Raw genomic sequence first — 19,299 nt, forward strand, 5'->3', positions numbered from 1 at the left:
GTCTATTTCTTTAAAGGCACGAAGAACAACATGTGCAATCATAAGTGTACCAGTGAAATTACACACCATAAGTTTGTTTCTTTTCTTTTTATTGATTGCAAAAAATGTGTATAATTTACAAAGATGATACAGCCTCTTCAGTACATTAAATATGAAAAAAGTTTCCAAAAGGCAGGTAGATAAGTCATTTTATCACAATACATACTGTCAATAAAAAATTGGCTCATTGATGCAACACCTGTCATTTTGTTGTGGTGGTGGCAAATAAATGCCAATAATGATCAGGGCAGACTGGAAGCGTGCTTCTCAGACATGGTTTAAAAATAAAGACATCTGTGACGTGGGATAACGTTCATTCAACAGCTTTTGCAAGCATCCCCAAAGAAAGCTGACCTTGAATATGCTTCTATACAATTAGATCAACTTGCAATTAAGGTCGCCAGGAATTAGAAACGTTTGCTGTCTTGTCCTGTATTAATCCCATTTTTTTTTTAAATTTCGTATTTGCAAGCACAATACAAGAAAGAATATTACTAGGTAGAAAAATAATTACATCAAATGATAAGCTCCCATTTCTAATGAAATGTGTGCCATTTTTCACAGAGTAAACATGACTCAAAAGCTGTACAACAGAAAACTGAGATGACAGTAGCTCTACTGTAACTGCGTTAACTCCTGCTCTCAGGCAGAAGACACAGTGGCATTGAGAAGTTTATCCAACAAAAGAAGCTGATACAGCATGAACTGTTTATCTATAATACCTGATAAAAAAAAAAAGAAAAGAAAAGAAAAGGTCACTCAACAAATATTCCAGTTTTAAGACCAAATGCGCACTCATTCACGCTTGCACTCACAAAAAAAAAAAAGAAAAGTGAGACTGGGGGAAATAAAAGTGCAGTTTTATATATCATGTGTGGCCCAGTGTAATGAAACCAGCTACTAGCTACTCTAACCTGCTCATTGGCAGAACGATTGAAAACTAAGGCACTATCATGGTCCCCACACAGCTGGAACTGTACAAGTCCAACAATCATCTCCTCTGCTCCTCCTGTGTCTCTTTGATTCAGTCACCACAGTGCAGACACGTCTGAAACACAAAAAAGATGCACAGATTAGAAGAATTTTTAAAAATACAAGCAAATACAAATACAACGCCTCACAGAATCTCCACAGGGGCACTGACATCAGCTGCATTATTGTGACGCTTCATACCGTTTCCCTGCCTGTACTACATCAGTCCACACCTGTCACTGTGTCCGCCAGCGCGTCAGTACCAGCAGCAGGTTCTCAGTGGTCCAGGCTGTTGCCCAGCTTTTGCCCCTCCTGCAGAGCAGCCATGGCCAGCCTCAAGTGCTCCTTCAGACTCTGGATCTCTCGCTCGCTCCGGCCCTTCATCCCACTCAGCTCCTCATGCGCCTCTGTATATCGTTCACAAGCCAGCCGTTTCTCCTGCGGAGCAAAGAGTGATAGACAGGCGTAAGCTCCTCAGTCTACATCAGCCAGCTGTAGTGCTATCTTAGCATGACATCACATCAGCTACGAAGAAAACATGTATTCTTTCTGTCTAAAATGAGATAAATCATGTTTACTGACCACCTATGCCAACTATATAGATTTATTCTGGGATCTTTCCAGCTATAAGACATTGAAGCAAGATCTGAGGATTAACATTCCACATTATTCACCTACTAGTGTAAAGTTCACGCAGAAACCCCACATATTTGTACAAAAGATCAACACACAATACCGTGTTCAGAACCTGCAGTTCATTCCTCAGACAGCTGATCTCCTTGTGTAAGTACTCGATCTCTTTTTCTTTCACCCTGAGAAGAACCTGGGAGAAAAACAAAACTGTGGTTTTCTTTTACTGCCAAAAAAACAACACACAGAACATATTTTCATCACTAATCTAAATCACTGTTATATTTATCTCTCGAGTCCAACAAGAACGCACAGTAATTGTGCTCTGGTTGATTTATGATAAACAGTGTTTCTCTGTAATTTTTACAGCACATAACTTGGGCTTCTGGCCAATTGACATTCCACTTGTATTCTGAAAACTGCAACACAAGTTTGGTGACCAGAAATACCAGAAATTAAATGCTACGTTTTTGCTAATTAAGGTTTTGTTTTATTATATGTTAGGTGACATGTCAGTGTCATTTGTCAGGACAGCAGACAGGCTGTGCTTCTCCCTGATGAAGTGTCATTAAGCAACACCTTCACTAAATCCAGTAACTATACACTTTCTTTTAAAGGTGGTAAACCTGTGCAGCTTTGTGATACTTAAAATTAAAACAAAGTCACTGATTTTAGATTAAATATCAACATTTTCAGACAACTCCTTAAGAATTGGATGACCACAGTAACTGTTGTTGACTTATATCGGACCCCCCCCCCCTCATCTGCTGTCACTTCTGAGTCTACAGTATAAGCACCTTTACCTCTAGTTCGCAGTTCCTGTCTTTGTTGTCCCCTGAGCCCTGATCTGTGATGGTAGATCGTATACGGCCGATCTCCTCCATCCAACGGGCCTTTAGGTCCTGCAGAGGAAAATGTTTTGTTTTTATCATTTTGAATGACACCCTTTGAGTGGCTTAAATCTTACAGACAATGAACTCTGGCTATGTAAGACCACAAGTCTTATTTTGAGCCTGGATAGTGAATAACAGTGATGTGAGGCCTAATTACAGTCATGGCTCAGACATTTGGGACCATGCCTTTCAAATTGTAATAGTTTATTTATAGTTACACAGCCTGTAAAAATGTCACGTTGTATTTAAGAGTTATACCTGCCAGTGCAACATCAAGGAGAACAATCCTTCACTTCAACTAAAACATAAAAAAACTGCTCCTTCACCTGTCCCGTTGCTCTGAGTACGTTTTTACAATCTGCTGATAACTCACCTGGTTCTCCTTCCTCAGCTGCTCCATATCTCTCTCTTTGCGGCTGATCTCTCTCTCTCTCTCTGCGTTGTTCTGCTCGGCTCGGTTCAGCTCCAGACACTTCTGAGAATAGCGCTCAGACAGTCCAGCCAGCTCTCTCTGCAAGGACTGAGTTTCTGCCCTGCGGAAACAGACCAACACCACATAAAACTGTTGTAGAAATCAATATAGAGATCATGCAGAACTGTGACAGCGCTGCTCCACTGAGATCCCCATTTCTTATACTGTACATGCACAAAACTAACCTCACAAGAAATCTTCCTATTAAATGCTCACTGTGCATTTCTACAGTAAAGTATAATATTAGATCGTATGTATTGCATTAAATAACAGCAACATGCTGTCAGAAAGTATGAGTGTTTTTTTCCACTTTCATGAGGAAAGTATTTTCTACTGTGGTTTCAAAACAACTTTACTGCTCATGACCAATAACCACAAAAATAAGGAAGAGCATGCAAATAGCAAAAGAAACGCAGCGTAGGCAGCACAGATAAGCCCTAAAATGCAGGTTCCAGTAGCAGCATCTGAGACAGCGTTGTGTCAAAGGCCTTGTGAAGCTTACAAAAGAAAACTAATCCATGACCAAATTCTTCTACATTCCTTAAGTGCCTGACAGGACCCAGTGGCCGCCGCGGTAATGGCCTTGCTTAGACAAGGAACCCTGGATTGTTGTAGAGTCTGCAAATTCTACCTTTTTATTTCACAGAAAACCCTTTTGTGGTCAGCTAGCTCCCACTTAAAAGCACAAGAGAGCTATTCACATAAATTACCAATGTTGGCCTGCACTGTTGGAGAATGAGGGCCAGGCAACGACCAAGAATTTATTTCCAAGGAAATATGCACTAAAGGCTTTCACAGGGTTAGGGTGCAAGCTCTTTATTTCAGTTTAATAATGTTTCTTGATGGATTCTGTGTCGTGCTAACAGACATAAAAACTGGCTGCTTGTGTTTCCGGAGTCCACGTGTTTGTGGGTGGCCAGTGAACATCTCCATCACAGGATGAGAAGTTACTTACTGTTGTTGGGCTCGCAAGGTCTGCGAGTCTAGCACCCCGCTGCTTAGCCTCTTCGCTTTCTCCAACTCTCTCTCCAGCTCCTCTTTGTGTTTCTTCTTCAAAGCCTCCATCACTGAAGCACAAACACAGACACAACTTCTAACATTAACACTGCATTAAATGCTTATGCCTAAATATGACAGTCAACTTAAAAGAAGTGTATTAACAACATATTCAAAGATTTATGACATTATATAATTCACAGGTGTTCGAGAGTGGAGAGAGGGTGATGCTTTTTATACATGTTTTGCTTAAAGTGCAGTTAGACACGAAAGATAACCTGATGATAAGACCTGATTCCTATAGTGCTTAGAGTGAACAGTGAACAGTGAACTCTGTTTGACCTTTGACCCCAACCTACTTCATCACATAACCTCCTCAATGACCGGCCATTTAACGGCTCAGTAAAAGTAAAAAGCTGTGCTGTAACAGTTGTATAAGACAACGGTGATTCTGGTCTCCGTCTGTTCTGTTCTGCTGACCTCGCGCCGTGTCCTGCGTCTCCTCCAGCAGCAGCCTGTCCTTCTCCGCCTCCAGCTCCTTGATCTGGCGGTCGTGCTGCCTCTGCAGCTCCTCCAACGCGTGTCGGTGAGCGCGCTCCATGGCTGCCAGGCTGCGGCCGCAGGGGGCCTCAGGGCCACAGCCGCCCCGCACACCTCTCCCTCCTACTCCTCCTCTTCCCCCTCGTTGTAGCTCCTCCAACTGCTGCCTCAGTGACGCCACCTGAGAAAAAACAAGGGTGGAGGTAAAGCCCACTGAGCGACAGAGGTGGCGGACCGGAAATCAATTTATTATGCGATCAGCATGTTTACATGAGACGGCACAAAAGCTGCTGTTGGCAGTGGAAGACATGAGCAGTCAGCGTTAGGATATGAAGAAACGGGAGTCTCTGGGATTATAAACTATGAGGTACAAACATTGTGCTTAACCAAACCTAGCAGGAATAATTTACACACAAAATAAACTGAACATTTTCACTAAATCAGTGAATCTGCCGCAGAGTCCCACTGCCAACATCTACACACAATCACTGGAGGAACCACCAGCTCGAGGAGAGACCGATGATGCCAGCGTTTGCTCTGCTGCTACCCTTATGTTTGTTAGTGTGCTCAAAGTTCAAGCTGTATGACCTTTAACCCCCTTCACAGCTGACCTTTGAAAGCCTGTCTAATCAGATTCTAGCTGAAGAAGAAGCGTAAACACACAGGACATGTCTGGGTTTCTGGGCTTCTCTTTATCATGAATGTAACAGCTGTTTATGAATCATATGAACTGTATGATAACACATCAGCAGAGCTCTTCGCCGAGCATCATGGTGATGTCATGTGTACACAGCCTTCGTGCCAGAGTCCACAAACAGATTCAAACTAAGAGATCACATCACACAGAGACAGAACAGACAGAGGTTTCAGCAGTATCTCCCATGTCAATTTTGTACTTCTGATTTTCCACCGTGTAATATTTCAAATGGAAAACACTGCTGAAGAACAGGGGCGAGTCAGTTAAAGAGTGACTCAGGTGTTAAAAAGCAGAAACAGAAAATGTTTACTTCATCCGGACAGATGAAAGGTTAATTTGCATTTTATTTAATTTGCAAATTGGAAAATCATCTTCACGCACTACCTCCCTCTGCAGCGCCTCATTGGCTGAATGGCTGGAGGACCGTGATCCCACTGATGGTAAAGAGCCCATCTCCTTTAACGGCATGCGTTCAAACTCGGCCCACTTTCTCTCTATTTCATCCTCCATGCGAAGCCTTTGGTTCGCTCCTATGCCAGTGCCCTTCCTGGACAGCACAGCCTCCCACTGGCTGCTCGTGTTCCTCTCCTCCTGCCACTGGATGTGCTCCCTCCCCTGCCCCTCTCCTGCTTCTCTCTGACTGGCTGGGAGAGGACCGGAGGAGGCGGGAACAGGGGACAGCTCGACGTAGTCAAACCTACGCTGAGATGGAAGGGCGGAGGTCGGAACTTCTGACTGAACATCACTGTGACGTGATGACGGGCGACGTGAAGACAGCAGAAAGCGTGAGTGGGAGTTTTCCTTGTCACTGCTGCTGTCAGGTAATCTAGAGAAAATTAGGAAAAATAGAGATGAATAAATACATTTTAAATCAAAGTAATCTAAGTAAAAATAATAATTAAAGGTCCCATATTGCATAAAGTAAAATTTCCATGTCTTATTTGATTATAAAGCAGGTCTAGGTTCTATATTAACACTGTGAAAGTATCAAAGCGCTCAGTCCACAGAGAAATGCACACAGCCTGTATTCAGAAACTGAGCCGTAAAAACCAGCCGTTTAGACTTCTGTAACTTTGTGATGTCACAACAGAGCAGTCAAGACCCTCAGCCATGCCCTAAGCCCCGCCCACCAGTATCCGCCATCCAACCGTGCAGGATTTTGGTTCACTGAGTGTTTATGTGAAATATTTTTAGAAAACAGTCAGCCAATCAGAAGAGAGGCTCAGAGCTTGCCAGAGCTCCCAAGAGAAGCCTGAGAGAGGAGACTTGTAAAACTTATGGTACTTAAAACCACAAATCCATCTCATTATAGATATCAAAACTTCAAATAAAACCCTGCTAAAGTGTAAAATATGGACCCTTAAAAAAAAAAAAAAAAAATCAAGGCATGATTTCTCATTTCTACTTTCAGATAACCTTGTAAATTCTACTTTAAATCCATGAAAGAAGTAACTGATCAACTGCAAATTCATGAGGGTTGATATAATAAGCAACTGCAAACAAAGCCTGGACACTCGAGGCACAGCTGGCACTGAGTCATTATGAAAACATACTTTATACTGACACTCAAAGCTATTAATGGGACTTTGATTCATCTGAATCTGCCAGAGTATATAGCAACTAAAACAGGAACAAAGTTACTGGTGCATGTGAGTGATACAGGCTCTTATCTGACTGTATTTATCCAAGGCTGACCTGCAGCAATTTGAAACAACGCTAAGGCAACCAGTGGTAAAACACAGAGTGTGAGCAAGCACTTCAAAAATAAAGAATAAAGCACACAGCCTCCACAGACGCTGCTGGTTTTAACATTGATATGAGTGAAATAGAGAAAACTAAGTAACCTCTTCGCTATATTAAGGTGGGAGAAGAAAGAGTTAATTGTAACATGGTAATTAATCAGCTATCAATATGTAATTACGTCACTTATGTCAATAAACTAGCACTTTCATTAACTAACTATATCACTTAATTTTAGCCTCTCAAATCTCGAATGCCCCACACTAAAGCTGCTTCCATGTTCAAGCTTTTATATTTAACAATTCATCTGGCAATTACTGTGTGAGGTCTGGAGAGCTGCTGGGCCGGATACACTTCTTTAAAACCTCTATCCAGTTCCGCCTGATTCCAGCCGTCATGGCAGACAGTGTGAACACAGCCTCTCGCGTCTGGAGAACAGAAGAGGAAGTAGGTTAGGGAGACACAGAGATGTGACAGAACCAGGATGACATATGAGCTGATAAAGGAAAACGGAAAGGGAGAGATAAACAGAGAAAGGTGGCGGAGAAACTGACAGAGATGTGAGTCATGATAACGCAGCAACAAAAAAATGAGGCAGACACTGGAAGTGGGTGTGTTCGGTGGAGACAAAAAGGGAGGAATAATGGAAGAAAATCCGTCACATGCAGAGTCTCTGAAAGAGTCTAACACGTGACCGAGATACTCGCCTGGATCTGAAAGCCGTAGTTCTTCTCCACATCAAACTCAGACACCTTCACGCAGGATTTTAGGTCAATCTCCCCGTCCATATCATCTTTCTGCACAGCGGACACAATGATACGTTCACAACCTGATGATTCAATATGCTTGTTTATGCTCGGAACGCTCATGCAAGCTTGTGTTTTATAAATACTATTTTAGGATATTATAAAAAAAGGAACGTGTAATTTAAAAAAATATACCTCCTCTGCACTGGAGTCTCTGTAGTACTTCAGTCCAGCATCCGTCAGAACAAACCAATGCTTCTTCCACTAAACACACAAGATATCAATCAATCCAAGACTGAACTGGGATCAGCAACTTCACTATGAAAGCTATCAAAACAATACAGTGAAAATATCTGAGAATGTAACACCAACCAGAGTTGCGTTGACATTTCATTATTAGAATAAGGCTGGTCTGACAGGGCGGGGACACAGGAAGGCCTCGAGTAAAACCGAAGACTTCCAGTATGTGATGTGTGAAGCCAGAAGCTAATTCACTCAAGCATGTCATTCAAAGAGAGGAGACACCTGTTGTGCCTCAAGCCACCGAGCTATTACTGTGATAACCAGGATAATCTACCACTATCGCCTTACACACAACCTTTCTCATTAGGAAGGAGGGAATGAAGGAGGAGGGTAGTGAAGATGGAAGGAGAGGAGGATGTTACTTCTGACTGGAGTATGACACTCGGCTTTATTGCTCTTTACCTCTCCGCTGTCGTCCAGTTTGGACATCCATCCCTTTTTGAAGTTCAGGAGGTCGGGCTGCGACGAGAAAGAAAGAGAGTATACAGCGTCACGTTCACTGACCTTCACGTCAACCTTTGACAGAAACTCACAAAACCTGAAGGACACAACTCTTGTCTGTGTATATCAAGGTCGTTACTCTGTAGAGCCATTTATCAGAAGCAAGTCTCAAAGGGAAAAAGAAAAGAAATAGATGAGACTAGATGTAACAAATGAAACAAGAGGACAAAGCATTATACAAGCCTGCATGGAAGGGTGTGGCGTACACAATATAGTTACATCTCTAAACAAGAAATCAGCAGCAACCACACAACCTCTCGCTTACATTCACTGTAAATGCTGCAGGCTTGTTTTGCCACAAAGGACATAAACCAGTTGCTATTGTGGAGAAACTTGCTTTCTTAAAATGCACGTTTAAACTGGTTAAGTCAGTATTGGTACCACTAAATGTTTATATTTACACTATAAATATGTTTTGGAATACGTGAATACCTTTAGATTATGTTATCTAATGCTTTAATTCAGTTTTAGCACTTAATATTCAACATGATGATAATATTATATGATGTGATCGTTCAACAAAGCCCAATGTGGTTAATGCAGTATCTCAACAATATGTTTCTAAACAGGGTGCTGCCCTATTGCACTGCAGCATGCCAGATACATGAGAAAAGGCCAATGGCTGCAAAGACAGATGCACATGCGGTGTGAAATATGACAGGAAACAAGCGTAAGTGTAAAAGGATGAGGAAAAAAATAAATATCTGAAGACAACACAGGCAGAAAGATTAGGACTTGGAGCAGCACATCCTCAGTGAAGGGAGGAAAGATTTAGAAACTCAAGAGATTTGCAGTGGAAACACCGGTGTCTACTCTTCTGTTCAAAACTCAACTCTGTTGCACATGATGAAATATTTTGCATGTCTGTTGCTGCAGCTGTGTGGTAGTAGACGTTACATTAAAACATGCTTAAGCTGCTGTGCACCATTTCCAGGAACAGGCCTGTTTCTGCTTTTGACACGATGACAGGAAGAGGAAAACATGCACTAGGTACCTCAAGATGTGGTGATTCCATATTAAGATTAGGCAACTTTTTCCTACATACATTCCTGACTTCGCTTATCTCTCTTTCACTAGCATGTACATTCCTCACTTTTTAAATCTCTCATTGCATTCGTCATCTCATCTCCCACTGGTGTCTCAATCCCATCACTTATTTTTTTTCCTCTCTGATGCAACTGCGTCTTGTTCATTTCATCAGCTTTCTACATCATTTTGTTCTTCTCCCTCTTTGTCTGGACTCTAATATAGTTTCTAAGTCTGTTCTGTCAGCTCTAACCGCCCCTATTCTGTATTTATACTCCCTTCCTGGCTTGAGTTGTGCTCTTGTAAGCCACAGCACCACCCTGTTTTTCTCTGTGTAAGTCAGCTCATCTATGCCACTGATCTTCTTTAATCTAACAAATTTTAAAGTCTAGCGACTGCCAATAGACTGTATAAAGGAAATAATGTGTTGGGCAACACCATTTACAGACCAAGATACGGATGCATTACTACATTTTATAAGCCCTATGTTCCTTTTAAATCTGCTTTCAACATTAATAAATAATGTGGATAAACACAACTAATGGCTGGATCATCAGGTGTTGCTTTAAGTACAAAAGGAAACTTGTTTAAGAGGCTGTTGTACATTTTGTAGCTTAAAGGAGATTAAAAAAGATTAATCACAAGTGACTGTGTTTTATGCCCTCTTTCTTCTATACCCAAACTGTGTGTGTGTGTGTGTGAATGGGAAAGAACTGCTGGAGCACATTACAATGTGTCATCGATAAATCATCATAAATTAATGCTTTCTAGTCAATACGTGCCTATAAGCAGGGTCAGGGATGGGCCAAAGGGTGGACACAGACACAAAAAAATAAAAAATAGAAAGCATCTGTTATGAATAACTCTAGTGCAACAGTGCTCCTCCTCGTCCTGTGCTCTCAGATCACTGACCTTGCTTCAAAAGGTCCAAAACAGAAGAACGAAGGTCAAACACCGGCAACAGCTGGAGACAACGTCCACTCTCCCTGTCTCCTATCTCCTATCAGTACAGAGGAGCCTTGTCTGGTGAGCTTAGCCTTTACCTTTAGGCCTATTACAGTATGTTTGCTTCTCCTCTTGGCTTGTCTCTGTTTAGTTAAACAGATTAGCCCTCTGAACAATGTGAATAGGAGTCCACCCAATGATACACTCATTGTGATGATAGTTCCTGAATAACAATGGTTTACAGAGCCAAATACCTCCAGGTTATTTTATCAAAACATTGTCTGTGTATGTGTAAACATGAACATGTGTCACAGCTGGGCTTTAACAGCTGACACATACAAGCTACCTGCTAATAACACTGCTACCGCAAACAACACAGGATCGACACATCAAACTACACCACAACTGGAAACTAGGATTTGTTTTTCTTTCTTTTTTTTTGTTTGTTTGTTTGTTTTTTAGATTTGTCACAGGAACAGAAATGTACAAATCTTAACTTAGCTGTAAACATGGACATATAAACAACAAAACACAAATATTTCAGCTTTAAGCTAGCGCTAAGTTGGAAGCATTTAACGTACACACCCCTCCAATCAAACAAACGTTGACTAAAGGAGTCCATTGAAAAAAAAAAAACACAGGCTTTATAATCAACACGAACCTTTCTTAAAAGCAAAGCATTAAATCTCAACTGAGACACACGGATAAATGGCACATAGGCCAGAGTTCATTTGAAAAAATGTTAAATTCAGGAAGAAGTGACAAGACAGGAAAAACAAACTGCTTTCAAGGTGCAACTTAACTTACCGTCATGATAACAGGATCCGGAGAGGGTGAAATAAAGACGAGAACAAACAAAAAAAAAAAAGAAAAGAAAAGTACCGTTACCTTCACGCGAACAAAAACCTCTCAAAACTTTTAACTCCCCAGCTTCGGTTAAACGTCTCGCGCACAGACGTTACTTTTCCGCAGAGCGCTCGCGTTACGCGAAATTAAATAAAACCCCGCCATTCAAACCCCGTGTTAATTTAATCGAGCGAACCGCCAACGATCAGAGCAGATTTCTGTCCTGTCTTTTAAGGGAAAGGAAGTGAATTCCCCCCCCCTAACAAACATGGACAAACAAGCTGGACTTTTAAAAAGTTAATAGTTTCTCAACTCTCTGACAAGTCGTGGGAAGTTAACGTTACGTGTGACTTGGCTGTGTCTCCGCTCGCTCGCTCGCTCGCTCTGCCCCGTGTCTGCCACTTCCTGGGCGGATCCGCGGGGTTCGTTGCTGGAGAAAACAAGCCTACCTAAGCCCAACCTAACCGCACGGTGCTGGCTCGGAAACTGGGGTCCGGGCACCTTCGGGGCGGGGGAGGCTGAACGGGATAAAGTGTCCTGCCACATGTGGAATATCTTAGTCCTGATTAATTGCAACTACATTAGATTATCAAAAGAAGAAGAAAAAGAAAAAGTTTATCTAACATGAGGTGTCACTCCTTCCCTTTTTCCTGGGACCAGTACTCCATGACATATTAAAGTTTAGTTATCCCCTACTTTACAAACACACAGAACAGAATTTATTGGCTATATTTTTTCCCTGACTGAATATCTTTTGGGTTTGCATACAAAGTGGCACTTCCCCCATTCAAAATCCGCTCTTGGTAGCTATTGGTTTCAGTTCAGGAATTTCAACACATGCCCCAGCAGACCACAATTGACAAAGCTCAGTCAGTCTTATGAAATGCCTGCAGGGTGTAGGTGAAATCTACAAGACACACAGCAAGCAGAGAATTTAAAAAGCCGCACAGTGTACACACACACACACACATATATATATATAAATATATCTTTAGATATGCCAGCAGGTTAGGATGCCACGTACATAAAAAAAACTTTACATCACAGAATCTGTGTGAACACCAGACAAACTGCAGGCAGCAGTCTGGTAAATATGTAACAGAAAGACAGCGTATATTGAAATGGACCAAACTGCGATAAACTAGCATTGAACCATATGTGCTGAAGGTTTATGACGTTCACTGCAAACACTAGTGATAAGAGGAAAAAAAACAAATCAACTGTGGGAGAGAGGCTGTCTCCACGTGAGCACACACATTCATATGGTAAGAGACACACACATGTACTGTAAATGTACCTGCTGCAGCACATACCTGCATTTGCTCTGATCTGTGGTGATTACCTTTCCAAGAACTGCCCTCATCTGCCGTGGGACTGCCGGACCTCTGGAGGAGAAGGAACAGCTCGTGGTTATGGAGATAATCAATGTCCTAATGAGCCAATATAGAAACCTGCCTATGAGTTTCACATCCACACACTTTCTTACATCTTGGTGTACGGTATGTGGAAGATGCGGTTAAGCATTAACACATCAGGCAGGTGAAAATCACAGAGCACAAACCACAGTTCGTTCTACTGCAATGGATTATATTGTACAGGGGGGGGGGGGGGGGGGGGGGGGCACATACTTCTGTATGGCTTTAAAGCCTTTCATGCCATTCTCTCTGTTCCCATTCATCTCTCTCTGTGCTTTCAGATCCAATCCAACAAGCTTTATATTAATCTTACTGGAAAGTAAAAAGAAGAGCATCTTCTCTTTTTACTAAATGTACATTTTTGCCAGAAATGTTAAATTTTTTTCAAGGTTACTCTGAGAAATCAAGAAAAGAATTTAAAAATTCATATTAATAAATGTTTCCCGTGCCCCAAACCAGCCTACCTGCAATGAGGTGGAGGAGTGAGCCCGAGAGAGATACCCACTGCCACTATAGTGCCGTTCTCTTTCCGAATCCATCGTATCTTCCCACTCTCTGGATGGATGTTTGCTCAAGGAGTGGCTGGAACAGCACAGACACTTTATGGTTAAATTGATCTAATCTGATGGTGCGGAGGAAGTTAAGCCGTCTAGATTTAGCATAAGGTCTACACCATGAAAATTTCATGTAACGTAGTGTTTATCGTTTTGCCAGCACCGGTGTTTCTTTGTGGTTGAATATAAGTCTGACCTGGCCGGTTTGAAGAGTTCCTGTCTGCGAGAGGGCGGCTGGTTCTGAGGCCGCCCCGCGTAGCCCGGGTCCTCCCTCTGATGGATCATTTTCACCTTCGGCAGGTTGGCCATCGCAGCGTACTCCTCCCTGTTCCTTCCCGTGGACCCCGCTGACAGCTGGCCCGACTCGGAGGACTCCATGGAGCTCTGGGAGGAGGTGTGCCTCCGGATTTGAATCTGAGGTGCAGGAGAAGGGCTGCGCGTGCGGTGGGAGGGCCTTTTGTCATTAGGAGAGGGGCAGCGATCCCCAAGAACGTGCCTGCTGACCCCAGATCTGATGCTGCCGGGGCTCCTGGGTGCCTCTAAGGTCACGAAAGCTGTTCTGCTGCCATCTGTGGTCCGTCTGGAGGGTGAAGCGGCGCGAGATAATGAAGAGCTGCGAAGGGAATGAGCCGATTCCCGCCAGGAGTGTGGTGAGTGTTTGGAGTCGGATTTTGAGTCATTGTCGGTGTTTTTTCTCTGAGCGGAGCGGCTGGAGTCTCCATTAGAGGCATTTCTGAGGACTGAGTAAGCCGGTGGGTCACAGTTGCCTTTTCCAGAAGGAGAAGAGTTGCGGCTGTTGTGTCTCTTGCTGTGTAGAGAGCCACTGGTGTCTGTTCTCCACAGTGAGCGTTGGTCAGGAACATCATAGCTTCTCCTTGAAGGCAACGGGCCGTGGAGGTCATGACCTCTGACGGAGCTGTTTCCTTCAGACTTGCGAAGCAGAGACTGAGAAGGAGCCTCGTAGCTTCTCCTCGAGGGCGAGGAGTTACGGCTGTTTAATGAACCGCTGGTGTCTGTTTTCCTAAGTTGATACGGACCAGGGGTTTCACAGCCTCTTCTTCCAGGGGAGGAGCAGCGGCTGTCACGACCTCGCCCGCTCCCGGCAGCACCCGATTCGGTCTTTCGGAGTATGGACTGACGCGGTGTGTCATGACCTCGTCTGGGTGGAGACGTGGTGGCACGGTCACGGTCACGGTCACGGTCACGGTCACGTTCTTGATCATTCAGTCCATTCCTTGCTGTTGAGTTTCGCAGCAGAGCCTGGCTTTCAACATCATATCCCTCTCTGATGGGCGAGCCGCAGCGTCCGTTGTGACTCCGTCCGTTCAGAGACACGATGGATTCAGATTTACGCAGGAGGGATTGGCTGGACGAGCTGTAATTCCTCCGTGGCGGCGAGGAACTGCGACTGTGAGGCCGACTCTCTGAAGTTCTCCGAGATGGAGATGAAGTACGACCGTCACGCCCACGTCCGTGTGGTGACCTTCCTGCGGTCTCAGTCTTGCGGAGAGACACTTGGCCTGGAGGGTTATAGTCCCTCCTGGAGGGAGACGAGCTTCTGCTGTCGTGACCCCGACCACTCAAAGACCCATTCACCTCCGTTTTCCTCAGGGCACTCCTGAAGTCAGAAACGGTGCTGGACTGAGATTTGACTGAACCAGCGAACGATTTGAAATTTCTTGGCAGAGTTCCTGACTCAACACGTCGGGCATGTGTGCTTTGCGAGCAGCTTCTGGATCCCGGCTCCGTCCCGTGAGACCGCCCTCCACCGTCAAAGTTACGCCTGCTGAGGGAGGCGGTGGATTCGCTGCGTCTGAACGGTAAATTTCCTCGTGAGGGAGAAGGAGAGCGAGATTGCAGAGCCGAGCTTTGCCTCGAGGAATCGAGACGCCCCGATCGTTGATAGGAAGAACCGTGAGACGAAGGGTTTCCCCGGCCGTATGAACTGCCGAGGCCCTTTCGGCCGGGCGAGGCCAGCGACTCCGCTATCTTAAAAGGGGTAGGACTCGGAGAACGAGGGCCGACTCGCGCCTCGACCTCTATGGCAATTTCATAGGGGTCAGGAGGAGGGATTTCAACAGGGAGATCCTCATTTAGATTCTCCGGTATCTGCCTGTCAGAGGCCACACCGAGATTAGGGTTTCTGAAGGGGACGGCGTCTTTGGGCTCGACATTTCTGCCGCTGAAGAGGGGATGCCCTCTCTCAAAATGGCGGAAAGGAACAGACGGGCTGTTATCACGGAGCGAACGGGCGCCGGCTGCCCTCCCCAGGGAGAAGTAACCACTTTCACGTTTCTCTCTGTCTTCTTTTATCCCTGGAGGAAAAAACAAAGGGAGTCGGGGCAGTGTGACAGAAATAGAAAGAAGGAGGGGAAACAGAAATAAGAGAAACAAACATCAAAGATCAAGTGCTGAGCAACTACCAGAGGCTTCCTGACACAAACCCAGATATATTGTATTACTGATAATTGGTCTGGGACACCTCAGCTGGTGACATCAAACAGTATCGCCAAGTAAAGAACACCTTTGGCTGTAACTGGATATGGATTTGTCAAGTGCAGTAAGTCATAGGTTTACTAAAGGCTTAATCTTACTGGTTCCTTCATAGAGAGAGAGAGAGAGCAGATCTCCCTCTCTTCACCACGCTTCTCCTGAAATGAATTAAACAATATATGAGGTCAGCGTTCACGTACCTGACCGCCTGGCGAAGCCGTCTCTGCTGCGAGCTTCGTCCATCCACGCTCGAGGGTTGGCCCGGTGGGGCGGAGGGTCGAGCCGGGTCATGGCGAGGTCGGTCGTACGGCGACGGATCGGCGGGTATTCGTCCTCTGCGCTGACGGAGCCGCTGAACTCCTGGTAGTCGACGCTCTGGTCACGGCAGCTTCGCGGAAGAGGAGACGGGAGAAGAAATGACGAGGGGCAGAGATGGAGAGGTGAAGAGAGGGAAGACTCAGAGAGAAACTACGCAAATGCATCACACAACATGACAGTTCTGGGTCTGAGAGGATGCTGACTCAAGCCTGCCAGTGTTTTTAAATGATTAAACATTGTACTGACACTCTGGCCCGATAAAACACTAAAAATTACACATCTACAATAAGCCTAAAGGACTTACAATCACCCTGCAGTCCCCACCTGTCAGTGCTGTCGTCGTCACCGTCACAGATGTAAAGCTCACAGTCGGGGCTCAGGATGCACAGAGAGCTCTCCCCATAACCTGGACGGCCTCCGGTGACGTCACAGTAGCTGCTCACCGTCGACAGACCGTCAGAATCCTCCTGATAGGATGACAAGGTAAAGACACGGGCCAATCACAGCGTCGCAGCGAGCCCCATCTCAGGAAGACGCAGCGGTGACGCTCCCGACAGCGACCGCGCCTCCGAAACGAAGGTAAAAAGTCAACATATAGAAAACACACAGTGACGTGCACACAACAGTCCTACATGAGTCCGTCCGGCTCCGTCTCTCAGAGTAAAGTGAACGGTGTCCGTCCCCTCTGACACACACACACACACACACACACACACACACACACACACACACACACACACACACACACACTCACACTCACACACACATGTTCAGCCTGCTGTTCGATTAGGGTTACACTCTCTGTAACCTGACCTGGCCCGTGGCTTTCCTCATTCATATTTCATCAACTTTTTTTTTCCTTCTTTGCCATAAAAACCCTTCTCCTCAAATACACTGGTGTAAAAAGATGTAAAATGTGTCTGTGAATGTCAGTAACTGCCACTGATCTCTGCTGCTTTCAGGAAAGTGTAGGTACGGTGTTACTTCAGTGCAACGATCCCACTATCCGCCATGTTTTCAGATGCATTACTGCCACCACACAACTGCAATCATGTCACAGAAGCAGGGTAAATAGATAAATGTGGTGCTGCCACAGTTTTACCACTGTGAACACGCCCCCGTCCTTTCTGCACATTACTGCACATTTTCTAAAATTTCAAGGTGATTCCCGAGAGGCCGGTAAACGATCCGGCTTCGTTAATTTATAATGGGAGCCACTGCTGTCGCCCTGCTCCTGATTGTTACCTCTCATTCTCCCTCTCTGACCTTTTCCTCAATTCACTCACAAGCAACAAAGACACATACATGATCCCAGTAACTCTGACTTACATCAAATTAGGAGGCGCCTTACGATATCTTACTCACCCTCACTCAAACACAGACTTTTGGGTAAGAAGTGAGAAGTTTTGTGAGAAAAAAGATCTAATTAAACAGATTATTTTCAACTTTATACATCTTTTCTGATCTGGAAGACAGAGATAAAACTGAGTCAAGCACTACAGCAGAGTCTCATTGATTTAGCATCCAACCCCAGTGTATTGCTTTTCTTGCCGACTTCCCCCGTGACCTCTAATGCTCTCTTCCTGCCTCTCTCCATGTCGAGCTAATCCCGTCACTCAGCACATATTCTGCTCTTGTACCCGTCTCTTCACCGTTACCTAGCTGCTCTGTACATCTCCCTCCTCCCTCTTCCTCTCTGGCTTCTCTTCTTTCTTACCTTGCTGCTGCTGGTGTCTCTTTCCTCTGCCGTGGATGGGATTGGTGTTAACAACCCTCCTTTGCCCGCGCCGATCCCGTTCCCGGTCCCGGTTATACCCCCAGTTCCAGTGTCTGCTGTGGATTTCTGCTGCGGTGCGATCTCCGTGCTCTCCCCTGCGCCGGCGTGCAGGCGCCTCTGGCGCAAGCAGTCATGGCAGCGGGAGGGGTCGAAGATGTTGGGCTGGAACTTGGGGCAGATGGGCTCATCGCCGGAGAGCGGCATGGTGGGTCCGGAGGGGGGACCTGCCGGCTCATTACATCCCACAGGTGAAACTGAGAAACAGCAACAGAGGAAGAGCAGCATCACAACGATTTACAGTGTAAAACAAACACTTCTATCAGTAAATGGAAAACTCCTCCAATGACTTATGTGTTCAAAAACCTGCAGAGCATCTTTCACAGTGTTCGGTCACAAAAGAACAATGAAAACATGCAACAGTCTTGTTTTTAAACATTAAAAAGATAAATAAAATCCTACATGCTGCTGAGTGTGGCTGTGACACTGCATCGCTGCAGACAGGTGTAAGCACAGAGCAGCAGCTCAGAGTGAAACCTCAAGAGGTTTTTTCATTTCACGGTTCATGCGAGATCTAAAGAGGAACTGTTAAGGCCGCTGATAACTAATCACAACTGGGGGACAGTGAAACACAATCCAGTCAGAACAGTGTGAAAGCTGCTCACAGAGGAGCGTCACCGCCAGCCACAAGGCAAGGCAGCAACGATGGAGGAAAAGGTGAATGAGCCCATTAAGACAGAGAAAAGTAGGACAGTGAAAATAGCAACAACATCTTGTAACGAAGTGACAACTGATGAGTATTACCTGACGAGAGAAGCTCGCGCTGTCAGCTCAGTTTAGAGTCTGTCATTAGGAGTCCGAGGATAAACTGCCCACCAAAGCCCCATCAGGCACATGCCTCCTCTTCCCCATGCTCTCTGTGCTCCCGAGCTGCCAAACTCTCACATCAATCCCATTGGCTGCTCTGACAATGAGTGAAACTGAAGCATCCACGACGGCCATGGTGGCTCTCGGTTGACACAGCAGAGACCCTGCAGCGCTCGCACACCTAGAGCCAACATGGAGCCAGTGGCCCGCCGGTTCCTCTATTGAGCGGTTGTATTAAATATCATGGGCTTTAGAAAGCAAAGTGAAACGCTCATGCTAGTGACAGCTGGCACACGCTGGCTCAGGTTAACGTAAATAAATAAACACTGGTGAGGTGGGGGTGGGGGGGCAGTTTAACATACATTAAAAGCGGTGGCTGTGTGGTTTTTAGGTTCTTCGTGTGAACAGTGAGTAAGATGCTCTCAGAGAAGCAGTGGCTGGTTCTCCTTTAGATCACACACAGGTAACACTGGGCTGTGAGGAAACACAGAGCTGAGGGTTGATTTCCTCATGTTCTACAGAGGATGTTGAC

The 19,299-nt window shown here is 45.0% G+C and overlaps 1 protein-coding gene across 3 annotated transcripts; it reads right to left on the reverse strand.

Moving 5' to 3' along the window:
* Positions 1-72: 72 nt before the first annotated feature.
* Positions 73-18,911, reverse strand: triobpb (TRIO and F-actin binding protein b). 3 transcript variants are annotated; one of them, XM_087170030.1, is made up of 19 exons: positions 18,705-18,911; positions 17,844-18,157; positions 16,451-16,593; positions 16,009-16,196; positions 13,512-15,630; positions 13,226-13,343; positions 12,660-12,731; positions 8,431-8,487; positions 7,921-7,989; positions 7,687-7,776; positions 7,298-7,407; positions 5,621-6,065; positions 4,483-4,723; positions 3,962-4,073; positions 2,908-3,067; positions 2,445-2,543; positions 1,748-1,834; positions 1,245-1,449; positions 73-1,087 (listed from the first exon to the last, which is right to left on the reverse strand). In XM_087170030.1, the coding sequence occupies exons 2-18, from the start codon at positions 18,105-18,107 to the stop codon at positions 1,288-1,290; spliced, it is 4,536 nt and encodes a 1,511-aa protein (XP_087026156.1). In that variant the 5' UTR covers positions 18,108-18,157; positions 18,705-18,911; the 3' UTR covers positions 73-1,087; positions 1,245-1,287. The 3 variants fall into 3 exon arrangements, with proteins under 3 accessions (XP_087026156.1, XP_023287430.2, XP_087026157.1); XM_023431662.2 differs by having other exon boundaries at positions 5,624-6,065; positions 18,705-18,906; XM_087170031.1 differs by lacking the exons at positions 12,660-12,731; positions 13,226-13,343; positions 13,512-15,630; ... (2 more) ...; positions 17,844-18,157; positions 18,705-18,911 and adding an exon at positions 11,308-11,742.
* Between the last annotated feature and the right edge of the window lie 388 nt (positions 18,912-19,299).

This window comes from Seriola lalandi, unplaced genomic scaffold (genome assembly GCF_002814215.2).
Source record: "Seriola lalandi dorsalis isolate HSWRI2012SDOR001 ecotype SW California unplaced genomic scaffold, Sedor1 jcf7180002054926, whole genome shotgun sequence".
In the NCBI taxonomy this organism is placed as follows: Eukaryota; Metazoa; Chordata; class Actinopteri; order Carangiformes; family Carangidae; genus Seriola; species Seriola lalandi.